Genomic DNA, 24,653 nt, shown 5'->3' with positions numbered 1-24,653 from the left:
GTTAGGCCTGAAATTGCCTCAAAATACAATTTCCCAGGACTTGATGGCAATCTGGAAACACAGCAGTCTCACAAGCACACACACACACACACACACACACACACACACACATCGATACACAGACTCACAGTGGTGCAGAATACACAGTTGGGGGGATTAACCCAAATTTATCAGGGTTTTAACAGCACGTCACCGTCCCTTTACTTTTGTGTGTGCGCGGGGTCTTGATAGCATCTCCTCCTCTCTGCCACAGAGGTGTTCCTGCACGGCTTAATAATTAATGTGTGGTCAGTGTTTCTGCAGCACTTACTGGGGCTGGAAGCTGGGGATGGGGGGGGGTGGGAGTGTAAAACGGTAATTTCATTTGCTATTTTGGATTGCCTCGATTAGGGCCGTGGGGACGCAACAGGGACTGGGTGGGCGGTTGTGCATGCGCACGTATGCGCATGCGAGCCACCGTTGCCTCTGACATATGTGATGTGGACCAGATGTCGAACTCGGAATGGATCGGTCCGCGGCACGCCGGGCACGCAGTCTGTCAGATGGGCCGGGTTATTGTACTGGATGAATGCAGCGTGTGTGCCCGGTGTTTGAGAGGTGCAGGGCCCCGCAGTAATGCAATTCATCTCTGAAGAATGGCGACAATAAGGAGCGGAGGCGAGGCTATGAACTCTCAGCAGAGTTAAAATCGTGCACATAAAAATAGATGCTCAGACGATAAAGAAGGCAGGGGGAGGACGGGTCGCGGCTCTTATGAGATTGCGTGAACCTGTATGTTCGGGAAAAAGTAGCAGAGCTTGGCTGCAGCACAAACCAAAACAAATTGACACTCCAGATCGAACTCAATTGAGGCCATATACGGTATTTATTGTAAAGGTAGTAGTATTGTGTGTGCTTTTTAAAAACAGGCATTCTTGTGCTGAAACCAGACAGTCTTGTCTCTGAATTTCTTTGCTAAGAGTCTGTTCTAACAAATACAACACCATTTCTGGTTACACCTAGCGTGAATGGCATACAGCATAACACTCACGGCTCTCTCGAACCGTGAAATCGGCCCCATACACAGTGCAGTCAAACACTGTCATCCGTCGCCTTTATCACTGTGCAAAATCTGCATCCTTCTTCTATGATAGCATCCGACACACCCAGGCTAAACCCCCATCCTGTCATGCTGCAGATGTCAGATAGGGTCCAGCATCAGACATATGCACCTGCGTCACGTCTGTCTGCCCATCTATCTCCCCTCTCTATCTCTGTCCCTCTCTCTCTCTCTTTCTCCTTTCCTCCTCTCTCTCTCTCTCTCTTTCCCTTCCTCTCTCACTCCTCAGTCGCTCCTTTGCTCTTTCAGCTCTCTGATATCGTATGCTAATCAAAGCCTTTTAGCTCTGGCCAAAATCGGCGTATCGGATCTTTTCCCCCTGGCTCGGTGAGCACCGGGGGGTGCAGAGTTCCACCGAAGCCCCAGACTCTTTCTTTCTTTCACGGGGGAGTTGATTAATGCAGAATGCGTCTGTACCTGACAGCATGATACATTATTGATCAAAGCACTTATTACTGTTGATTTTGGGTCTTGTGACATTTACAACCGCAATTATTTTTCTCGGCTGAAATTGGTGACATTTGGTTCTCATTTAAGAGGGAAAGGCACTTAGCTGATGGCTGATTAAAAGGCTTCTCAATACACTGCCGCCAGGCTTTGAACCAAAAAAAAAAAAAGGTTTTCTAAAAATACTGGAACCCAACAGCTTCTGCCAGCAAGATAAGTGCAAGCCAATAGTCACCTGACACACTGTTGTATTTGTAACCTTTCAGCCAAACGGTGCACACACACACACACACACACACACACACACACACACACACGCAAACATCATAAAGGTTGTACATAGAAAAGTCATGCACTTCCCCAGAGCTTGTGCCATTGTGAAATGCTTCCATACAATGTCCCCCCGTACCACTTTTGTTAGCTGGCTAACCTACACACACACACACACACACACACTCACACAGACACAGACACAGACACAGACACACACACACAAACACACACACACACACACACACACACACAGATATGTAGTGAAATAGGATTTCAGCCTTTAATATCTGAAGCAGTTCCTCTTTCTGTGTCGGCTCACAAGGAACCCGATATGGAGGAGAAATGGCTTTCAAACGATCCCACCCAGACTCTGCAACCTATCAATTCAGGCCCTTTCATTTCGCATTGGCTGTCCTGTATCTAAATAGCATGTATTACAGCATGGGCCCCCCTCCTCATACGTGAGGGGGAAAAGCAATCTACCTCCGGGTTGATAGATTTTTTTTGGCGGACAATACTATCTTTCTCCCTCTTGTCTGTTGGGAGTAAGGAGCTATAATTTTTTCTGATTTAATGGAACTCACAGGGGAATGTATCCAGCAGAGGCATCCTGGGAATTTAAGACCGGGGGCTGGGGCTTGGGTTTGGGTGAGGTGAGGTGGGGTGAGGTGGGCTAGGTTCTAAAGAGAGAGAGGGCTGGGTTCCTGGAGACGAAAACCCAAAGAGAAGTGACAGAATCTCTCCTTAAAAGACAAATGATGCTGAGAAAGGAAGAGGAGGCCACAATGCTTATTGATTTCTGTTTGTGACAGGGGGGCGGGGGGGTTGTTGAGATTCATTTTGCCACATCTAGGAGCAGATTGGCCATTGTCTCACACAGCTGACGCTATTTGAACTCACCTTGACTGCCCTTTCGATCCACTCTGCAAAAGGGCTGGTGTGGGACCAAGCCAGTGTGGCGCAGGCTGCCTCAGATCTTCTTACGAGAGAGAGAGAGAAAAAGAGAGAGGAAAAGAGAAAAAAGGAAACAAGACAAGGCAAGGCAAGGCCAGCATGTGCCCGTGGTGTTTCCATGCAGGAGCTGTCTGTGCGTGTAAAGCTATCCTCCAGCCCCATGTATTCAAGAGTTTCGGCCCTCTCTCCACCATGCAGCGAGACAGAAGATCCATTTCCTCTCTCTTTCTTGGTCTGCTCTCATTTGTGTGATTTAATGGCATGGGAGTGAGGAGAGGAGAAGAATGAGGGTGCCTACAGTCTCTCTCTCTCTCTCTCCATCTCTCTTTCTCCATTTCTTTTTTTCTCCATTCTCTCTCTCTCTCATCTTTCTCTCTCCCTGTGGAAAGTGTTTGATTTCATTCAGGGCTTTGGTCAGTCAGACAGACAGTGCTGGCCCACATGTGCCACCATAGCCCTGGCGACAAGAGTGAGGCCCCCTTTGAGATCATGTGAGAGCAACAGAGCCACCGCATCAGACTCCAAAAGCACACACAGCAGGCCCACTGTGTCCATCAGACCTGCAGTTACAGTAATCTTTACCCAGTATCCACCTCGTAACACTCCACCACATGGATGCTTTTGTCTCCACTTTGACCTTGATGTGTGTATAATGGAGTACCACAGCATTTGTTATCTCAAGTGAAAGCTACTCTGTGCTACAGGAACTGTGACCAGATCAGATCAGAACATTGCATTTCTTTATAGGCTCTATATATATATATATACATATATATATATATATATATATATATATATATATATATATATATATATATATATATATATATATATATACTGTATATGTGTGTATCTTTCTCCTCGAGGTTTTTTTCTCACTTTGTCTACACAGTGAGTTGTGGAATGGATATTTGTTATCTCCAAGAAAATCTGTAATGCTGGAGAAAGCACAACCAATTAGAACGTTGCGGTTCCTTTTCTGGGTCTCTGCTTTCTCTCTCTCTCTCTATCTTCTCTCTCTCTCTGTCTCCCTCTCTTCCTCAGAGGAGTTAAGATGAGATGACTGGAGTGCACTGGGTAGAGCATTGGAGTGTCTTTATTTACCCTCGAGAGCTTCAAGGAACAACTTACGCCTCTGTCACAGCTTAGCATGGCTGGACAGATTAAATACAGTACCCTTACCAAAACTCCCTTTATCCAATTATCTTTGTTGTTTTGCTGATATCTCTTCTCTCTCTCTCTCTTCTCCCTTTAATTATCTTTATCTTTCCCATCCTTCTCTTACTCCCTATACTTCTTTCCTTCTCTCTCTCTCTTTTCCACTGCATCCTCTTTCTCCTCCATGCTCTCTCTCTTTCTCTCGTCATCTCTCCTCTCTCCTACCTCGTATGTCTGTCATCATCTTCTATCCCTCTATCGCTCCCACACTTTTTCTTTCCCTCAGCCACTGATTCTTTCTGACTGCTATGATTCCCTTTTTTATCCACCTCTGTCATCCTCTCTCCTCCATCCCTCCCTTACTCTTCCTTGCTCGCTTCTTTTCATCCTTTTCTGTCACTTTCTCTTCGACAACCCTTCCTCACTCCATCTTCTCCTCATCCATCCCTCTATCTCTCTCTCTCTCCTTTTTATCCACCTCTGTCACCCTCTCTCCTCCATCCCTCCCTCCCTCCCTTTATCTCTCTCTCCCTCCCTCTCTTCTCCCTGTGTTGATTTGTGCTGAGGGGTTCCTGTGAGTGGTTCCCCAGTCAGCCCAGCCTGAGCAGCACGTTGGCCCCCGTGGCTTTGGCTTGTCTCTGCGGAGGGGCTCTCTTCTCTCTCTCTCTCTCTCTCTTCTCTCTTTCTCTGGCTGCCGCGCTGCCGTGGTGCAGATGACCAGGCGTGTGCCTTCTTCTCCTGTGATCCTCTCCCGTCGCCACATCACAAGACAGAAATACACTCTGCCTCTGTCATAGCAACCGAAATCTAGAGATTTTTTTCTCTCCTTTGATTGCTGGCCTTTTTAAGAGCAAGAGCCTTTGTAAAGCAAAAAAAAAAACAGTGTTCCCAGTTGACTTGCATGGGAGCAGTGTGGGTTAGTTATGGAGGCATTAGTGGAATATTTTTAGTGGCTTGGTCCTCCAGTGTTTAATCTCTCTCCCTCGTTTGTTTGTGAATGCCTTGTTGCGTTGTGTCACCTTTTTTTTCTTTTGTTTTAACGGGAGTGTCTCTTTGTTGTCTGTGTATAGGCTTGCGTAATGGGCTTGTGTATATATTTCACAACTGAGACTTTTCGGGTTTGTGTGTGTCTTAAGTGTGTGTGGAGGCCCTTGTGTATGTAGCTGTGTGTGTGTGTGTGTGTGTGTGTGTGTGTGTGTGTGTGTGTGTGTGTGTGTCTGTATCTGTTTATCTCTGAGCCCTTTCTCACTTATGTGCTCCGGGGGGAGGCAATGTGCTACTAGAACATTCTTTAATTGGTGGGCGCGGCGGAGTGAACGAAGCATCTGTGGACCGAGGAGGCACTGGAGTGAGACCGAGCGACGACTGAGGCGGGAGCCCGAGCACTCGGCCTGAGTCTGCCGCTGACACAGCCACTCATTACCAGTCAGCGCCGACCGACACCATCTAAGAGAAACAACTCCGTCAGGGCACAGGAGAGGGCACACTAAGCCCAACACACAGATATTATAAGAATAGAAACGAAAGAGAAAGAAAGAAATAATAAAACCCCAGACGAAGTTAACCTCCCTTCTGTTTTAAGGGAGTTTTTATGGCCTACCAGCCAGGCCTTGCCCATTTATTTTTAAAGGGGGGGGAGTAAAAAGGGAGACAAATCTACAGATGAAATGCTGATGGTACTGAAACGATTGAGCAGAGCGGATAGTCAGAGGTTCCCGTCAGCCATTGCATTTTAAGACCTGCCCAGCCACTACCCCCAGCCCTGTTAATATATGCCAATAGATGAATATTTCAGCGGGAAAGTGATAGGCCGATTTATGAATTGTGACATTCCCGAGATTGATTATGGTGCCCAATGACTTTTTAATTAGTAATCTTGCCTGATTGGCACTTTCTGATGTCTCAATCTCGCTGCTTCTTTATTGCCAGACTTGGCCTTAACAAAATGTTAAGTATGGAAGGGATAATAATATAATATTGTTCCAGGCCTGGACCCCACAGATAATTAGATAAGTTATTAAAAACAAAAGCTTGAGAGAGGGGAGGAAAGAGAGAGACTCAATGCTCCTCATAAAAAAGGCTATTACATGAGAGATTCAAATGGCTCGAAGCGCCCCTGTAAAACCCCTATCATGGTACACTTTCAGAGCTTCAGCCTCGATCACTGATGTGAAACATCAGTGGAGAGAGAGAAAAAAGAAGCGATGAGAAAAGAGGAGAAGAGAAGAAAAGAGAAAAAAATCTATACAGAGATTAAGAGAGCAGCCCTTGCTGTTTTGTAGTGCCTATATCAGAGCACTGCTCATGGGAATATATTCTAGGGAATTCTTCTTGGATGAAGCCGAGCAGGCAGACGAGGCCGTAATGAAACAACATGCCACAGAAAGGGCACATTGCGTGAGGCTCTCCTACTATTCTCCAGTCTGACACAGGCTTAGCGCTCAGGGCTTGGACTGTGTGTGTGTGTGTGTGTGTGTGTGTGTGTGTGTGTGTGTGTCATACAATGAATCGCCATCATAACCTTCATCTCTGTGACCTTTTTGCCGATGGCTTAGGGTACCACACTCACATGCGCTACTGAGTTTCCTTACAATTTTTTTTTTTTTTGCCAAGGCAGATTTTTCAGTGCTCATTCATGAAAGTAGGCAACTGCTTTTCACCCCTCATCTGCCTAAAAAAAGAAACACTCGAAAAAGCAAAACAAAAAATCTGGCTTTTGTTCACTTCTGTTGCATGTGTCAAGAATAAAACATGAGCTAGTTCCACTCTTCATCTGCCTTAGTTGCGCTATCCTATTAATATTTAAGTTTCGACCAATGATGCATTTCCACTTGATGGTTTCTGGTAAGAATCGCTCCCCCCGTGCTTACCAAGCAACATGAAAAACAGTTTGCTGAATACTCTCGGAGCCGCAAAAAGCCATAAATATGTTTTTTGAAAGTCATGTTGCCGGCAATAACACGCAGGTGCTTTTTTCACCCAGCCGCCGGTGACAAGAAGAACGCTGCTTCATTGAAAAAGGCCCAGCATACTCATTCAGGCTATAAATGTTTAATCAGCATCTAAATATTGACGGTGCCCTTCAGTCAGGTAAAGTTACCTCATTTTGTTGCTGGTCACCAGTACAGGAAACCATTCCAAATATTACCACCAGTCTATACCACCAGCTCATACATCCTGCATCATATCTGAACGTTGAGGCAAGGCATTTTGGATATGCTGGAATATATGACAGAAACAGAATTGTTATTTCAGTTTAGACAAAAGAATGAGTTAGAAATATGATGTTTGAATTATCCACATAAGAGGTATACAAAGGGGTAAACTATTTTGTCAGATAAGCAGGTACAGATGTCTGTTGTTCTAAAACAAACTATTCTGGTCACAAACACCACTGTTGACTGAATAGCCTGACTTATCTATCAGAATCTTTCAGAAGATCTCCAGCTATGGTTGAGATTTAGTTCAATCACTAGGCTTACAGCTATGGCTGAGGTTCCTTGAGCGTGTATTGTGTATACTAAGTCAAATCTAGATGTTAATGGTAAAGTCACTCTCTCTCTGCGAGGAAACAGATAAATCTGATAGAGAGAGTAGTGCCATCTGTCGTTTTCCTTTCATGCTGCACTCACATTTATAAGTCATCAAACTTTTGCGAAAAGTTTTAGAGATGTTTCTTGATATCGAAATAAAGACATCGTTTGAATAGCGCTTTGAATTTTTTTTTGTCTTAACTAGTGGCTCCGGCTCCTGCCCTTGAACATCTGAGACGCTCGCAGCCTGTTTCACTCGGGGGGTGAAATTACTTTAACACCTTTAGAACTGCGAACATCCTGCACAGTTATATGGGAATCAATGGCTGTTTCGTGAAATGGGAATTTTAGCTGTTTCATTTTCCTAACATTTGAAAGACAAAACATACTGTGCTTTCATCTTTATGTCCTGTGAATATTGGGCAGGAGGGGAAAAAAAGTCCTTTTGGAAATCCTTATCAATGCGAACCAAAGGAGAAATCTAGAAAAGAATGAAGTCTCATAAAGTATGTTTACTGATTATAGAGTGAGCCATCACTTTCAAGCAAAATACCTGCAGTGAGTTTGCCCTAATCTTGTCTATGTGAAGAATCTCAATTTATGCTGCATTTAGAAAAGCATACAGGCAACCATACTTTCAACTAAAATCAGCATTTCATCTCTCCATTGTCTATAAAACAAATGTGTATGAAATTTCCTGAAGAAATGTTTTGTGTTAACATGTGATACTGTACATATTACAAAATGATAATACTAGATCACGTCTGATCAATGTCTATGTGTGGCTACAGTGGCTAGTGTTAGCTTTTTAATTGTAACTTGCCTTAAAGGACATGGTGACAGCCACCCTTGCTTGGCTCTGGGTCCAGCGTGGTTCTGATGGAACCACGACTCTGGAAGCGTTCACCTTTTATCTCCCATCTCAGTGGCTGAGATGGGCGTTTTAGGGCGAATGATTGTAGCTGCCAAAACAGTGCTGACATTTCAGAATGAACTCAGAACTAAAACTGATTCAGTCGAAAAGGGGCCGCAGCATTAAAGTGCATGAAGCCAAAGCTTTTAACAGACCGCGCTGACATTCAAACGCTTGACTCGGTAACACACACATGCACACACACACACACACACACACACACACACAAAAATCCCCACACTGCATATACACGGAAGCACACACACACACACAGAGAATTGCCCACACCTACACACATGCAAGCACACAGACACACACACCCACACACAAATTCCCTCACTTCACAGGCACGTGTGCGTGCACACACACACACACACACACACACACACACACACACAAACGCACACACACACACACAAACGCACACACACACACACACTATACCCTCCATTAGAAGAGGTTAACGTCTGCTTGCAGCCCCATCACCTCACAAAACGCAGATCAGTTTACTATCAACTGTGGCCATCAGCCTCTCGCCCCCCTCTCTCCCCTCTCTCCCATTCTCCTCCTCCTCCTCCTCCTCCTGACAAATACCCGAGCAAAGCTGACCCCATCCTCCCTTTCCCCTGTCTCTCAGCGCTCGCTGGGCTCAGCTGGCTGGGGCCCAGACGCCCGTCAGTGCAGGAGCCACGTCTGCACTGCTGAGCCACAGCCGGGGCCCACGCTCCCCAGAGAGCCCTACCCCAGCTGCCCCTACCCGGTCGCAGCGGCCCCACCACCCCCCCCAGATTTTGGTTGCCTCTAATGGCCTGTGACAGGATCGCAAACAACAAACTGCACGCAGGCTCTCGCTCGCACCGGGGATGCTTATGGTTTCTGACACCTGACTCCTGTTGTCCTTGGGACCGATCAGGGGAATGCGTATTTGCGCGCTGTTGTCACCAGGATCCCGCGGAGGCTTTAGGTATCGCTCTCGCTTCTTGCTTATCTTCGCTCCCCCAGATGCAACCTCCCCGCCCCCTCCTTAATTCTACCCCCTTCTGAAATGTTTTGTTTGATTTCTCCATGATTAAAAAGGTCTGTCACTAAAATCTAATCCATCCAATCGTGCAATTTCATTACAGCGATATGAGAGACATGAACAAGAGACTGTTGCTCGTGCAAGCCTGCAAACGAGACTGTAAATATCAATGAGTGTCATTTAGTTGACAAGGAGCTCCATGGAAACACACCTGGTGATTATCCTAGCTCTCCTCTGCTCTCTTGAGTTCTCTCATAGCTAAGCAATGATAATATGGATAGCAATGAACAATATTCTAAGGGTGATCAGTCAAAGTTGTGTTTTTAATTATTTACTGTCTAGGAGAGGAGCTGCCATCAGAAATTGTTGGCTCGGCTTCTTTTGGACATACATCAGTTGTCAGTGAGAGAGCCAAGTGGTATGTCTTCTGGGTGATTCATTCATCTGAATCATTTCTGGATGCATTCTCCTCTCCCCAAACAAAGAAAAATAGACTTCTTATCAGATCGACACGTGTTTACTCTTGTGCGTTGTGTGCACCGATAGATACCCAAAAACGTTCGGTTTAGGTAGTTTTTTTGGGGCTTCTTTTATATTTATTTCTGGAATAAACGTAATTTTCGGTGATACTCTCGCGGCGCACATCATAATTGTCTGGAAGGATATCCAAGGGCCTGGTTTGAAGTCTCTTTTGGGGAAAATTGTTTTTACAAGCAATTAGCCACGCTGCTTCATTTGCCGTTCCGTCGCTAAGAGTCTGGGAGAGTCAGTGCAGCGTATCATGTCGACATGGCAGTGGGGGGTGGAAGGGGTGGAGGCGCGCCACTGTGGAGAGATGCCAGCTTGTCGATACAGGAAGACAGGTCATGCAGCGCGCGAGGAGACATCAGATTTTACCTATCATGCCGCGCTGCCGCAGTAAGGGCACTAATCTCTGCCGACCCGCATTCGGTTTCCGCCGGCAATTGTAACACTCGCCGAGGTGACAAAGGGACTATTCAAAGCGTTCTTTACATATAAGAGAGCAACTTGCATGGAAATCATGAAGGTCTCTCTCTCTGTCTCCCTCTCTGTCTCACTCACTCGATCTCTCTTTCTTGTTTCCATGGTTTCTTGTTTTAAACTCATATTTGATGAGAGGATGGGTATTCCCAGGAGAGCTAGCACAGAGGATTAACAAGGCAAGCGCCAAGGAGATTGTGCTCTCAGAGCCACAGATGCCTGTGCGTTTTCGGTAATCACAGTTGCAACCTGACAAAGTGCTTTAATTAGCCGCTAAAAATGACTCTGAGCGCCATTATTTATGCGGTAATGTGAAAGGCAGCCACTTGTTTCATTGCTTGATGCGTGCACGTACATCTTTTTTTATAATGAATTGTTTTACTATCTGAGGGCTAAATAAGGTTTATGGCCATGTTAAGGGGGTCAGATTCTTTTTCACTTGACCTGAAATGCTTTCTTGTCTTTTGAGGGAATTTGGGAAGCGAAGCGTATTGCAAGTGAAGCGTTAATTAATATTTAAAATTTGCAGATTGGTTCATAATATTAATTGAGATGATTCATAGACTAACATTTCTTTTGAACTTCTCTGTCTTTAAATAGCACAGTACGCTATAGCGAGTACTTGATTAACTTGCAGTACAGTGACTAATAATGCACACAGTGTGTGTCATGCACCTTAAAGAGAATGCATTAGCATGCTTTACTGTTCTGACTTTACAAAGTTTTCACTCATCAATAAATAAATAGGTCAGTAATGGCCTGAATATAGATTACAGGATGTCAACCACCCATGCCCTTTTCGATGCTCAGTTTAGAGGTTGCACGACCCAGAAAATAGCCCTCTATGAATAACAGAGACTTAGTAATGAGAGTTTAAAAGTTGACTACAGCAGAGGATATACTGTCAATATTTTTTAGGGTAAGGCTATTTGTACCCCTGGCACAATTAGCAGTGTATGCTATTCGTACCCTGGTGCAATTAGAAGTGAATTCTATTCGTACCCCGGTGCACACAGCAATGTGTCCTATTAGTACCCCGTCTGGTACAAATATCAATGTATGCTATTCGTACACCGGTGCACACAGCAATGTGTTCTATTAATACCCCGTCTGGTACAAATATCAGTGTATGCTATTTGCACCCCTGTGCATTTATTTTGGCATATTAATCACACAATGTATGTATGCTGTTATGCATCAATGTATAGTTAGAAGTGGATGCTATTTGTACCCTGGTGTATATAGGACTGTATGCTATTTACACCCTGGTGCATGAACTAGCTAATTGTTGCAATCGGTTTGAGAACCAAATTCTTGTTCAAATTGCCCGCCTTCTCTCCAGAGACGTTGGTACACATGCACACTCACTCTGCCAAAACGCATCACATGGAAATTGAACCCTGTCTCCCCCACATGCTAAGCCCTATCTGTGACCACTGCACTATCTTCTTCCACAAGGAGATTACTTCTGCAGGTAAACTTATAGTTTATAGGCCTGAACGTCGTATTCACAAAATTTCTGTTAACTAACAAACTGACGGTTGTATGTGTTCACTGAACCAAGATTATGAAAATAAAACACAACTTTTCAATCTAAAACTTAATCTGAACAGATATTAGTGCCGAAACCTTTCAGAATTCTTCACTTTCTGCTGACGAAAAAACGAATGTCCGCCATGTTTTTTGTGTACGTGAGCAACGTCTTTTTGTTGTTATGTCACAGGGTGTGAATAGCTCAGCTGTGTGGCCAAGGCTATTCGAACCAGTGGGTGTAAATAGACACTCCGTATTTTTTATGATATCATTTTTTTATCCAGCACCTTCTTTTGGATGTGTGCATGTTACGTTTGTTTGGATTACAGTTTTAAGTACCAGACAATAAGTACAATGGTTTGCACCGATGTGGTCCTATTTTGTCAATGTACATGCATGAAGTAGCAGACAAACTATCTCTTGTAATTTCCACAGTCTTTGTCTCTTCAAAAGCCTATTACAGCGCTGTCTAGGGAGAACAAACAATAGGAAGTGAGGTATCAATCAACAGTAATATGAGAAGAGATGTTTTGTTTGATTTCATGTTAATTTTCATATTCTGCTCTACACACATCTTTTCCTTTTCTACCTAAAGCCTCTGTTATTATTATTATTATAATTATTAGTAGTAGTATTCAGTGTCGACTGGCGGGATGCTCCAGGGGAAGACTAGAAGTAGGTCATTAGAATTATTTAAGATTTTTTTTCTTTGCTCTTTTCTTCCCCCGCTGTAGTTCTGGGGGGTTGGGAGGGGCAGAACTTAGGCCTCGGGACATGCAAATGGTAATCACATATCATTTCATCAAAGCAAGGGCATTGTTTTCTTCCCTCCTCCCCCTCTCTTTGAAGTCTTTTTAGTCTTGTCCTCGGTTGGGTTATTTGCCCGTGTTCTGTTTGTGCATGTGTGCATGACCTGACTCGGACGTCAGAGTCAAGCGGTTGGACACAGTTCAGAGGGAGGGGAAAAAAAAGAAATAAAGAAAGAGAGAGAGAGAGAAAGAGAGAGAAATCACACTGAATAAACAGCCTCGGTGAAAGGCCATAAGGTCGGCCAAATCCCAGTCTGGCGGTGCATCTACGAAGGCTATAACCCACCCACCATCACCCAGCCAAAGAGCCTGCAGAACATCAATCTGACTGCTCAATGAACAGGAGTGTAATCACAGACTACATTCTCTAGCAACCCTGCATCCCCTCCACCCATGCATCCTCCCCCACCCTCTAAGATCACACAGTCTGCATATTTATGTTTCCAGATTTGCACTGATGTGAGATTGAAAGATCTTTAGTACACCCCTATCCCGTCTTTATTGTATCACTGTAGCTCTCTCTTCTTTTCTTTCTGATTCTCCTTCTTTCTTTCCCTCTTTCTCTCTCTCACTCTCCCTCTCTCTCTCTCTTGAACTGAGCTGAGTTGAGCTGAGCTGGCTTATCTTTCGACATTGGCAGCCGCTTGTGCCCAGTCATCTGCTCCCCTCTCTCTCTCTCTTTCTCTCTCTTTCTCTCTCTCTCTCTCTTGCTCTTATGTCAGCCCGTGACGAAAAGCCCGACGCAGTTGCAGTTGTTGGGTCATGAGACTGGAGGCATCGCGAAGATGCGTGGCGAGACCATCGCCTGCTCGCCCGTCCGTCCTGAGATAGGGGTTGTGGGGGGATTAATTACGACCTGTCTCATTCTGGCAGAGTATCTCTTATTATTATCGATTGGAGTGCGCGGGAGTGACACGAGGCCTCAGGGCGGCCAGCGTACGGACGGCGCACCCGTTTGATTCGAAATGCTGATGCATAGTCATCCTGACAGGCAAGGCAGGGCAAGCGGAGACTAAACGAGATGAGATGCGGGACCGTCCAAAGGGCCTCGCCATTCATCAAGGCTGATAGAGAAGAGATGAAGAAGAAGAAGAAAAAAAAAGAAAAACGACACCTTAGATTACACGTCACGCTTGCCCCGCGCATGAGTGTGGCGAAGAGAGACCCGAGAGATGCATGTGTCACCGGGGCCTTGTTTCTGAAGAAGAGGGTGGGCAGGGCTGTGCTGTGGCAACATCAGATGGGGCATCAGAAGGGAGGGAAGTTTGCGCTCGCTCTCTCTCTCCTCTCCTCTTTCTCTCTCTCTTTTCCTCTCCTCTCTGCGGCCGAGGAGCCATGCTGAGCCTCAGGTCTTCAATCACCAGTGACCATCAAAAGCCCAGACTCGCCACAGATATGGTCCCTACAAAGAAGCCAAGTGAAACAGGGAGGGCGGGAGAGAGGGAGGGAGGCAGCAGTCCAAAAGGTTCTGAGGTAAATAAACGGTGTTCGTGAGGGAAAAGATAAGGAAAAAATGAATAACCACGACAACAAAAACAACAAACAGAAAAATCCCCTCTCGGCTCCTGATGGCTTACCTTCATCACCCTTATGATTGTTATTTAAATTCAAGGCAGGGCAGAATTTAAAATGGATGCAATTATTCTTTTTTATCGTTCCATAATCATCCAACTGTTTTCCTGCACACTTTTAACACCGCAAGAACAGTAAAATGAAATGATCCACCGGTAATGGTAGTGCATGTTTACACGGCACTGTAAAGAAGATGGAAGGCCGACGGCGCCCCTAAGAATGGATACAGCACAGCAATCCTCACTCGCTGCTACCCACCAAGGCTGCAAGGGGAATTAGCAAATTAGTCATCTTTCTAAATAAACGTCACCACCGTCTGTGGGTAGCTTTTAATCTCATTTGTTCCAGCAGCACGCATCCTTTTGGAGTTATTTTTATTGCCATGCCAATGAATGAGGAAGTGTCACAAACTCGAGCCTGTGCATCACTTGGCATTTACGGCTGTTTTCTTTTCACGTTTAATGGCATGCAGCACATCCACAAATGTTATGTTTACATGTACAGATTTAGTGCTCTTGCAAAGCGGAAAAAGTATATACTCCATATCATCCGCATATGCACATACACATATTGTTAGAGAGGATCAAGTAGGACTGTGCCAACATTTCAATTCAGTCTGTAGAATAGAATCTGTCAAAACACACACACACACATACTGTACACACGCACGCACACACACACACACACACACACACACACACACACACATATACACACGCACACACTCACATTTGCGCAAAAACGCACACTCACACACACACACATTCACATTCGTGCAAACACACACACATGCACACACAAACAACCTGCTCAGCCCTTCGTTCCCTCATTATGATATGCATCTAGCACATGTCTGATGTGGATGTCTGCAAACTGCTGAAGCCTCACTTTCAGTGGAAACACACACACACACACACACACGCACACACACACACACACACACAAAAACAGACATCTCCATTTTGGTCAGGGTTGTTTGAGCTCAGCTCCATCAAGCAGAAAAATGTCTCTATAATTGCGGCATGCTCTTCATGGGTTTCCGGGCGCCTCCGTCGCGTCTCTCTTTTTCTGTCTTTTTCTGAAAGAGAGAAGCATGCTCTGTTCCATAACCTCAGTTGATTGCAGATGATAATTATGGCACCTCCACCTTGCTCACAATGGGAGGGCAACCGCAGGAAAATTAGCAGCTGCCAGGTGGAGTCACCTCTTCACCGTCTGGCTGTCAGAGCGCCTGCTTGTCCGTTCGTCTGTCTGTCTGACCATTTGGCTGTGCGCTGTTTACACCTTCGCTCCCTCACAGTGGATTTCTTCCTCCTCCTCCTCCTCCTCTTCCCTTTGAGGGTGGTTGAGCTCTGTGCTGCAGGCTCCGTAGGAGTTTCAAGTTGGAGTCAAGGGCTTTTTTCCACCCTCTCTCTGATAATTGTAGTCTTTCTGAGCTAATTCATTTCTTTATTCCTTGCCCCAAATCCATCAGCATGGAGAGACCAAATCCAGCTTTTTAACTCAAGCCCCTGTGTATGCCTATCAGTGTCAGTATGTGTGTGCGTCGGTGTGTGTGTGTGTTTGTGTGTCCGTGTGTGTGTGTGTGTGTGTGTGTGTGTGTGTGTGTGTTTGTGTGTCCGTGTGTGTGTGTGTGTGTGTCTGATTGTGTGTGCGTGTTTGTGTGTGTGATCTCACCTCTCCTTGTCTTAATTCAGCTACATCTACTTCATGCTCTTTTGGGCAGTGTGGGCCCCAGAGTGAATGAGAGGAGAGGAGAGACAGAGTAAGAGAGCAAATTACATTGCCTTCTTTGGAGGAGAGCAGCCATGCATGCCAGAGACAGCGTCCAGCACAGGGATGGGGCGACGGAGGGTTGGATTTCTCATCAGTGCACCCAGGCGGCCCCACTTCGTCACATACCCACCCCACCATCACACCATACCCCCCCCACACACACTCACACACACACACCCTCCATGCTATGCCAGTTCTGTCGAGGCTTACCATTAAGAGAGGCTCTGCTGGGAATCATCTGGAACCTGGGATGCTAATTAAACCCCATTCACTTTAAACCATTAGGATTCCCAAGCAGAGACTGCTGTGATGCTGTGATTTGCTTTTTTTTTTTTGGGTAAGGCAATTTGCACCCCTGGTACAATTAGCAGTGTATGCTATTCGTACCCTGGTGCAATTAGAAGTGAATTCTATTTGTACCCCGTGCACACAGCAATGTGTCCTATTAGTACCCCGTCTGGTACAAATATCAATGTATGCTATTCGTACCCTGGTGCACACAGCAATGTGTTCTATTAATACCCCGTCTGGTACAAATATCAGTGTATACTATTTGCACCCCTGTGCATTTATTCTGGCATATTGATCACACAATGTAATAATAATAATAAAAACAAGCAACATGCTGGATGCTATTCGTACCCTGGTGTATATAGTACTGTATGCTATATACACCCTGGTGCATGAACCAGCTAATTGTTGCAATCAAAACTTCCGTTTGAGAACCGATTTCTTGTTCAAATTGCACCTTCTCTCCAGAGACGTTGGTACACATGCACACTCACTCTGCCAAAATGTATCACATGGGAATCAAACCCCGGTCTCCCACGTGCTAACCCATGTCTGAGACCACTACACTATCTTCTTCCACAAACAAATGGTGTTTGCAGGTAAACTTATAGTTTATAGGCCTGAACGTCATATTCATGAAATTTCTGTTAACTAACAAACTGACAGTTGTATGTGTTCACTAAACCAAGATTATGAAAATAAAACACAACTTTTCAATCTAAAACTTAATCTGAACAGATATTTGTGCCGAAACCTTCCAGAATTCTTCACTTTCTGTTGACGAAAAAAGGAATGTCCGCCATGTTTTTTGTGTACGTGAGCAACGTCTTTTTGTTGTTATGTCACAGGGTGTGAATAGCTCAACTGTGTGGCCAGGGCTATTCGTACCAGGGGTGTAAATAGACACTCCGTTTATTTTTTGCTTTGCTTTGTTGGAGGGGTGGTGGTGGGGGGGGGGTTGTAATCAGGACCCGGGGAGCAGTGTGCGTTGCATGAGAAATAATAGAGGGGATTCCTTGGAGTGCAGGACTGTTAGTGGGGTACGTGTGCAGTGTCAAAATGTGAACACCTGCACACAATGTGTGTACAGAACATTTCAGCCTCATTCATCTCCTTAGTGCTGTCCATTTGGGGCTTTTTCTGAGCTTTCATGAGAACAGGAGTGATTATCTGCCAATAAGGATTTGCTTGAAGAAGAGAGAGAGAGAGAGAGGAAAGTGTCAGAAAAAAGGGATAGAAAAAAAGGAAAATGATTAAAATGGCCTTGACAGCTGAAGTGTGTTCTCTTTCCTTTATGACTGCAGTGGCCTGACATTTACAAAAGAGAGAGGCTGGGTTGGAAAAAGCCTCTCACAAGGAAGTAGTACATCCTTGCGGTGAACATGCTACTTTGTTTACCCTCTTGAGAGGAAATGTATTACCTATCAGAGGGGCTAAAATGCTTTCTGGAGCCTTCTCTCTCGCCCCTGAAAGAGATGTGCGCCAGACGCTGCCAGACACTGTTGTCATTATGGCCCCCGTGTAGTGGCCTCTGTATCCGTCTTAAGTGAGAGGGAGAGAGCACTCCGCTGAAGAGCACCATCTAGAGCCATATGGCAGAAGACTCACTGATAGCCACAGAGAGATGTCTCAGTGGGTCCCTGACATATTCTTCTCTCTCTGTCTCACCAAAACTCCCAGAGAACACAGAGGGAGCAGTCCTATTACGAGTCCTTTCTGAGTAACGCATGAAAGTGGTACTCTAGGCAGATATAGCCACCTAGAATAAGAAAGTAGGTACTTAGAAATATAGTAGAAGGTACCTAGAAATTACTCAAATATTATACACAATAACAGAAATGTATTGAGCTTTTGTGGCACAACTTTGTAGTGATGAGGCTGTATGCACGACAGAAGGTTTGTGTCTGTTGCTTCATAGCACCCAGCAAATGACAATGGTGAAAAGAATCACTTACATTACCATGATTCCACTTGTAATGTCATATGGAAAATGTCATCAATCATGTTAAATGCTTCAGCTCTTGTAAATGATGGCAGAAGCCATTTTGTGCGCTACAGTAAGTGTCACATCACTCACAGTCTTGTCCTTGATACATGACTATACTAACAGTATAGGCTAATTCTAATTTGTCATGCAAGGTTATAACTTCAGAACAACTGAATTGATTCGAAGTGAATGTTTGTTAGGTACAAACTTATCAGGGTCACTATGCCCTATCATGTTTTTACTGTAGCTAACAAGTGTTTACCTATAGAGTAGTGGCTTGCAAATGTTTGTTTTTTTACTTTACAAAAAATGGCTCATCTAAGGACTCTCAAATTGTGCCACATAAATTAAATCACATCTTGGTCTCCTGAGCTACCAAAGTACCATTTGTGAGAATTACACTGTGAAATTGTCCTGTGGGAAAGTTGAACTGATGGTAGGGATCAATAAATCACACTTGAAAACGCTCCCCTTTTTACTGTGTGTGACCATATAATGTAATTGACAAAAACAAAAACCTCAACACCTGACTATGTCTTGATGAATTTGGAGTCTGCTGTGGTTAGCCTATGTCACATAACTTTCTAAATGTCGTCCCCTTAGAATTATAAGGTTCTATCTGACATTTTTGTCAAAATTGAGTTATTTACATATTCTTATTCTGTGACACCTTAAGATGATGATGTGAGGTGTTTCTTGTAGTTGTATGCATTTTTGGACATTATATCTGAAGAGGTTTGTTCCACTTAGCAGTATAACTCTATGGAATTCTAAGACTTTGAAGCTCAATATCTCAGAACTACTCAGAACGTAGATAGAACCCTATAATTCTAAGGGGACGATGTTTCAGTGATTTGTTTATTCAAACATGCTTATCAGCTGTTTAAATATGGCTTTTGAGCTGTCATTGCTGCAGAGTAGAGTAGAGGAAGCAGGGAGATTATTTGAACATTAAAGGTTTTGAACATTAGGTTTTCATTTCTGGTATGTGGTATGTACAAGTAAGACAAAAGAGATCCATATTGGGTAAGCTTGTATGGAAGCATTTTAAAAATGTGTGAAATGATGAAAATGATATGAATTGAGTTAATGGTTTGCCCACATTAGACAGATGTTGTGCTAATTGTATTAAGAGTTTTGGAAATGTATCTACAGATTGGATAGAAGCATGTTAGCAATTGAAAAAAGAACTGTAATACATTATCATGGCTACACTGAAATACTGTGTCTCTTAATTAACACACCAAATATCAAAACTTAAAAGGTTTTCTGTCTGGGATAGGGGTGGAATTATTTCAAGACAGAAAGAGTGGTAAGAAGTTTGCTTCTTAGCATTGACTCAGTCAAGGAGTAATTTCACCTGTGTTTGGGAGAGAAACCCACAGATGTTTTTTTCCCATTTAGGTGGTGATTTAGAATCGGTAGCTCTCACTGGATGGCAGGAGAGGTGGAGAGACAGAGAAAGAGAGAGAGGGGGGATGGAGAAACAAACGCTTTCCTAGCACTCCTTGTAGCAGCTCCCTCTCCAGTCAATAAAGGGAGATAGATTCTTTGTGTGTCAGCAATTTAGAAACAACCACCAACAGGAATCCCCAGAAGCTGTACAATTAATCATGACAGCCCAAGATGCCAAATATGGTGTTGAGCAGCTTCCAGTGTTTGTTAAGGAAAGCAACCAACATGAGAAGCTGGGCCCAGAACTTGCGAGTTAGCCTCTTTTCCTTTTCCTAGTGCATGTTTAGAAAAAAAAAAAAGAAAAACGAACAGATGACAAGGGAATTCGATCACCTGATGCAGAAAGCTCTTAATAAGAGAGATGAATCCATGCAGGCTGGTTGATTTAGAAAAGCAACGGCCCTGAACAACTCCCACGGTTCCTGGAAACTGTGGGACGTGGGCAGACACAATGGGGTTAGAGAGAGAGCGAGAAGGATCCCATGTAATTCGTGCCATGAATAGACATGGCTCTTTGGAGGAGATCATCATCCTCTTGATTCATCAGCTAGTATGTGCTGTATCATTGATGGGAGCTATTGTGCCAGAGCCTTGGCAAGAATTCACAGACAGGCCCCTGATGAACAGCCTTGTTAGAATACCCAGGACCATTTCTGCACGAAAAGCAAAAGAGGGGGGAAAGAGTGAGAGCATGCGTGAATTCACAACTGCATTTTCAGAATGTAATTTGAAAAGCTAATATTTTACACTTTTTTTTTCTGCTAAATTATGCATGGCATATCAAAGGGAGAAAAAAAAAACTCAATTGTAATGTAGTAAATTGCTGGCCTAATTTCAGTGCCAGGATATTGTTTGAAGGCCTGATAAAAAATTCATCAATACCGCATCTGATTTTCCTGTATGTAGAAGTTTTGGCGCCTGTTTATATGAAATGTCCTTATTGCAATTTACCTAAGTAGGTGATTATGAAGAGAAGCTGCGCTTTAAGTAATACGTGCATACTTAATTAAGTGCACTTTTCCACACATAGCACATAACCCTCTGAAGGCTGCAGCCTGTCATGTAATTTTCTTTGAGGAGGTTTGACATACTTCTCTACTACTTGTTATTTATAAAAACATTTATCACAAACTACTGTGTATGTTGTAATCTGACACAAAGTCAGCCACATCAACAATTTAGCATTAAGAGCATTAAGAAATGTCAGTATCATACATAGAAAAAATATGGTAACACTTTACTTGACAGTATCGACATAAGAGTGATATGCCACTGTCATGACACATGAACCCTAACCCCTAACCCTAACCCTAACTTGTTATGACAAAAACCGAATGACACTTAATGACAGAAGTGTTATGTCATAAACATTTACATGACACATTTACATTATGTCATAAACATGACATGACACGTTAATGAGTGTCATGTCACTCTTATGTCGATACTGTCAAGTAAAGTGTAACCAAAAATACTTCAGATAAAATGTGAATACAGTTCCTAATGACAAGGATATCTGTTGCCTTCCACTAGCGTAGAGATTAGCAATCTCATATTTATCACTGTCTAACTCCTGAGTGTTGAATTGAGGCTTAGTTTCTGAATACCCACCATAAGCTGCTGAAGATAGTTATTTATGCTCACAGCATGCTCATGTGGCACTCCCATTTTGGGTTTGTTTAACAAAAAAAAAAACATCTGGTAATCCACTGTACGGAAATATCCTGTCTTTTGATGTTGCATAATGTAATGCAAGATCGAAAAAAGTGCAGCAACAAAATTAAACAAAAGACAAATGTTTTCGTTGACAAAACAAAGCTTAATGCATTCATTTTCATGCATTAGCTCCGTCAATGAGTCGGGGTTAAACAGAGGCAGATTATGTTGCAAAATAGTGCATTAGTCCATGTCTGGGGCTTTCCTTTCACACGGGAATAATACAATTACTGTGATTAATAATAATACACTTCGCACAGCACTGGGATGGAGCTTGATTCCTCTGAGTTGGCACTTTTGCAGGACAAACTCCTGGCCAGCCTCACCAGATAAGGCGAGCAGACATGAACAGTACACACACATATACACACACATACACATGCTCACACATTCAAACCAATAGAGGAAGTCAGGGTGCCCTTGAGAATATCCAGTTGTTCTGTTGTTGTTTTATTTTTTTATGGACCCAGGAAATGGGTTGGGAATGGGGGGATAAATGGAGGGAACCTTGTTTTTGTGACTCAGGAGGGGGAGCCTCTCAGCGTGAAACAAAGGCGTCATTAAGCGCCGGCACTCCCCCTGTGGTGATTAGGTCTATCTGCTGTGCAAATGACTTCTCAGCTTCACACTACTGTGTTCTGCTGTTATTTGTTTCATTACTTTATTTCATTATTAACTTTTTTTCTGCTGCTTTTCTAATTGCCTTTGCTCTGTTCGCTATCCAAAAAGCACACAAAAAAAAATAATTCAATGAGGTGTGTTTTTTTGGGTTGTTGTAATCACTGACCTTCAGTAACCTTGGTATTTTTTCTAGAACTTTGCTTCCACTGAAAAGCGGAGTTGTGTCGTCCGAGAGGGAATGCACCTGGAAATCAAATCTGAATGCCCCACTCCGTTCGCGAGCCTACCCGCTCATTAAGCACAATTACTTTGCGATCGTGTCATGCTTTATCTCGGCGGGAGCATCGGAGGTGTGCTATTATTCGTGCCAATCAACACTTAGCTTAGTCGCGTCGCAGTTGTTCTCTCACCTCGCTGCAGAGAGGGGAGGCATATTTTCACAAGTCATCAACTCATCTGAAAAAGCTCTTATTATTACGCGTCAGTCTCTAATGGACTCGATGGGCATTGCTGTGAAGTGGCCGGGGAACCTGACGTGAGTGACCTCACACGTGCGACCGTTCTTGAGTGGATTGGCCGATAATCGCAATATTACTTGTTTCATCCACTTTAGCACTCTTTTTTTTTGATGCAGTGCCCAGGTCCTGTCAAAAATGGAGCACTTGGTGAAATGAGAGAGGATATAGATAGAGAGTGAGAGACAGAGAAAAGTACCTGAAAGAGTCTGTAGTGTCTGTAGAGGTGACGGGGGCTTCAAGCTGTGCCTCTTGAAAAATTGTCCATGAATTGGTTTTGTGGTCATCCTATTTCAACTGTCCCCATCTCTTTGACTGGGTAATGTCAGAAGCATTCACATGACTTATACTGTAAACAGAGCACCAGAATGGGGTTTATGTGGTTTGCAGAGGGGGTAACCAATGGCCATCGGGTAGGGCACGCACAGGAGCCCCTTGGGGGAGATATGGCTCTCACAATCTATCCCGCATGCACAAATTCATGCAGAGTTTTGAACGACTGACTCTCGGCAGCAGCCTGAGCGATGAAGAAATTTGATTTGAGATGCCATCTCCCTGTGGTGAAACAATTCTCCGCCCTGTTTTCGTTCTGAATCAATATTTAATAAAGAATATAAAAAGAGAAGATGAGGATCCCAATGAAACGGCTAGAGCGGCTGAGAGGGAACATCAGTTAAAGATGCAAGTGCTCTCACAACAAATGATGAATATAAACCAAGATGACATTAATAATATGTGTCTGCTTTTGAAACCAGAGCAAACTAAATATCATAGCCAGCCATTTATATCATTCCATGGCTGGCCACAAATGAAATATCGGCCCTATTTAGCCATTGTTGGAATACAGGCAAGCCACGTAGGCAACATATTGTACAAATGTTACACAAGTGTACTCACACACAAACACACACATGCTCACAAACAGAAAAGGTAGTGCTGTTACACGTTAGGGTGTTCCATCACAGCAAAAAGGATAGTATAGAGACTAACTTTGGGGAGACAGGAGAGGATAAAGAGAATGATCCTCAGACACAGCAGTTTCTCCAGTGGGTCCTCACCCTTAAAGCCAGGCAGGGATAAGCAGATTACAGTAATTGTAGCTATTCTCTATGACTGCTTTGGCTTTAAGGACACGGTGTTAAGAAACTGTGTGTCAGCCAGTGGGTTAGCTTCCAACGACAGTGCCAGCACATCCATAGCGAAATAATAAATGACATTTAACCCCCCAATTTCATTTTAAAGAAGTAAACAGGCTTAAATCTGTCAAGCGGCGAGATTATTTTTAATTACGTTTTGCATGTCTAATTCCTCGTTTGTGCCTTCTGTGCTTGTAGGATTATGCGGAGAAAGAGAAGACCCTGGCCAAGGCCCTGGAGGACCTCAAAGCCAACTTCTACTGTGAGCTGTGCGACAAGCAGTATTACAAGCACCAAGAGTTTGACAACCATATCAACTCATACGACCACGCTCACAAACAGGTAATGGGGCAGGGCTAGTCGGCTAAATCTGTCCATTTTCACTCACACCACGCTGCTAGCTCGCCCCGAAGCCTGAACAGTGTATGAAAGTAATGGAGTGTGGGCCAGCACACGTGTGTGTGTGTCACTGTGTGTGTGTGTGTGTGTGTGTGTGTGTGTGTGTGTGTGTGTCACTGTGTGTGTCAAGATAAATGATTTTTACCCTAGCTTTGGTCGGGAAATGCACATGGTTGTGTGCTGGGAGATGGAGTTTTAATTTCAGGTACCATACATCACCCACTGGACAGAACAATTGAAAGCTATTGCATTTGCTGTTATTGTTGTGGTTGTTTCCTGTTCATTCAGTGACAAAAGTATATCTACAGCATAGTGAATTGCAGGTAATGGGGTGAAACTGTAGTACAGAATGAGCCTTGTCCTCATTCAACCTTTCCCCATTTATAGGGCGAGCATAATGTACAGTGATACAGCTCAGTGGGAAACCTCAGTCATCAGCCGAG

At 44.0% G+C, this 24,653-nt stretch overlaps 1 protein-coding gene across 1 annotated transcript in view; it reads left to right on the top strand.

Moving 5' to 3' along the window:
• znf804a (zinc finger protein 804A) overlaps positions 1–24,653 on the top strand; it is a 51,898-nt gene that overhangs the window by 17,526 nt on the left and 9,719 nt on the right. Inside the window, exon 3 of the mRNA XM_048239820.1 lies at positions 24,010–24,153. Within this exon, the coding sequence (XP_048095777.1) occupies positions 24,010–24,153 (144 nt within the window). The remainder of the gene's footprint in view (positions 1–24,009; positions 24,154–24,653) is intronic.

The sequence above is a fragment of the Alosa alosa genome, chromosome 3 (assembly GCF_017589495.1).
Source record: "Alosa alosa isolate M-15738 ecotype Scorff River chromosome 3, AALO_Geno_1.1, whole genome shotgun sequence".
Taxonomy (NCBI): domain Eukaryota; kingdom Metazoa; phylum Chordata; class Actinopteri; order Clupeiformes; family Clupeidae; genus Alosa; species Alosa alosa.
Note: the sequence above shows the minus strand (reverse complement) of the source record. Positions and strands in the feature narration are given on the sequence as shown.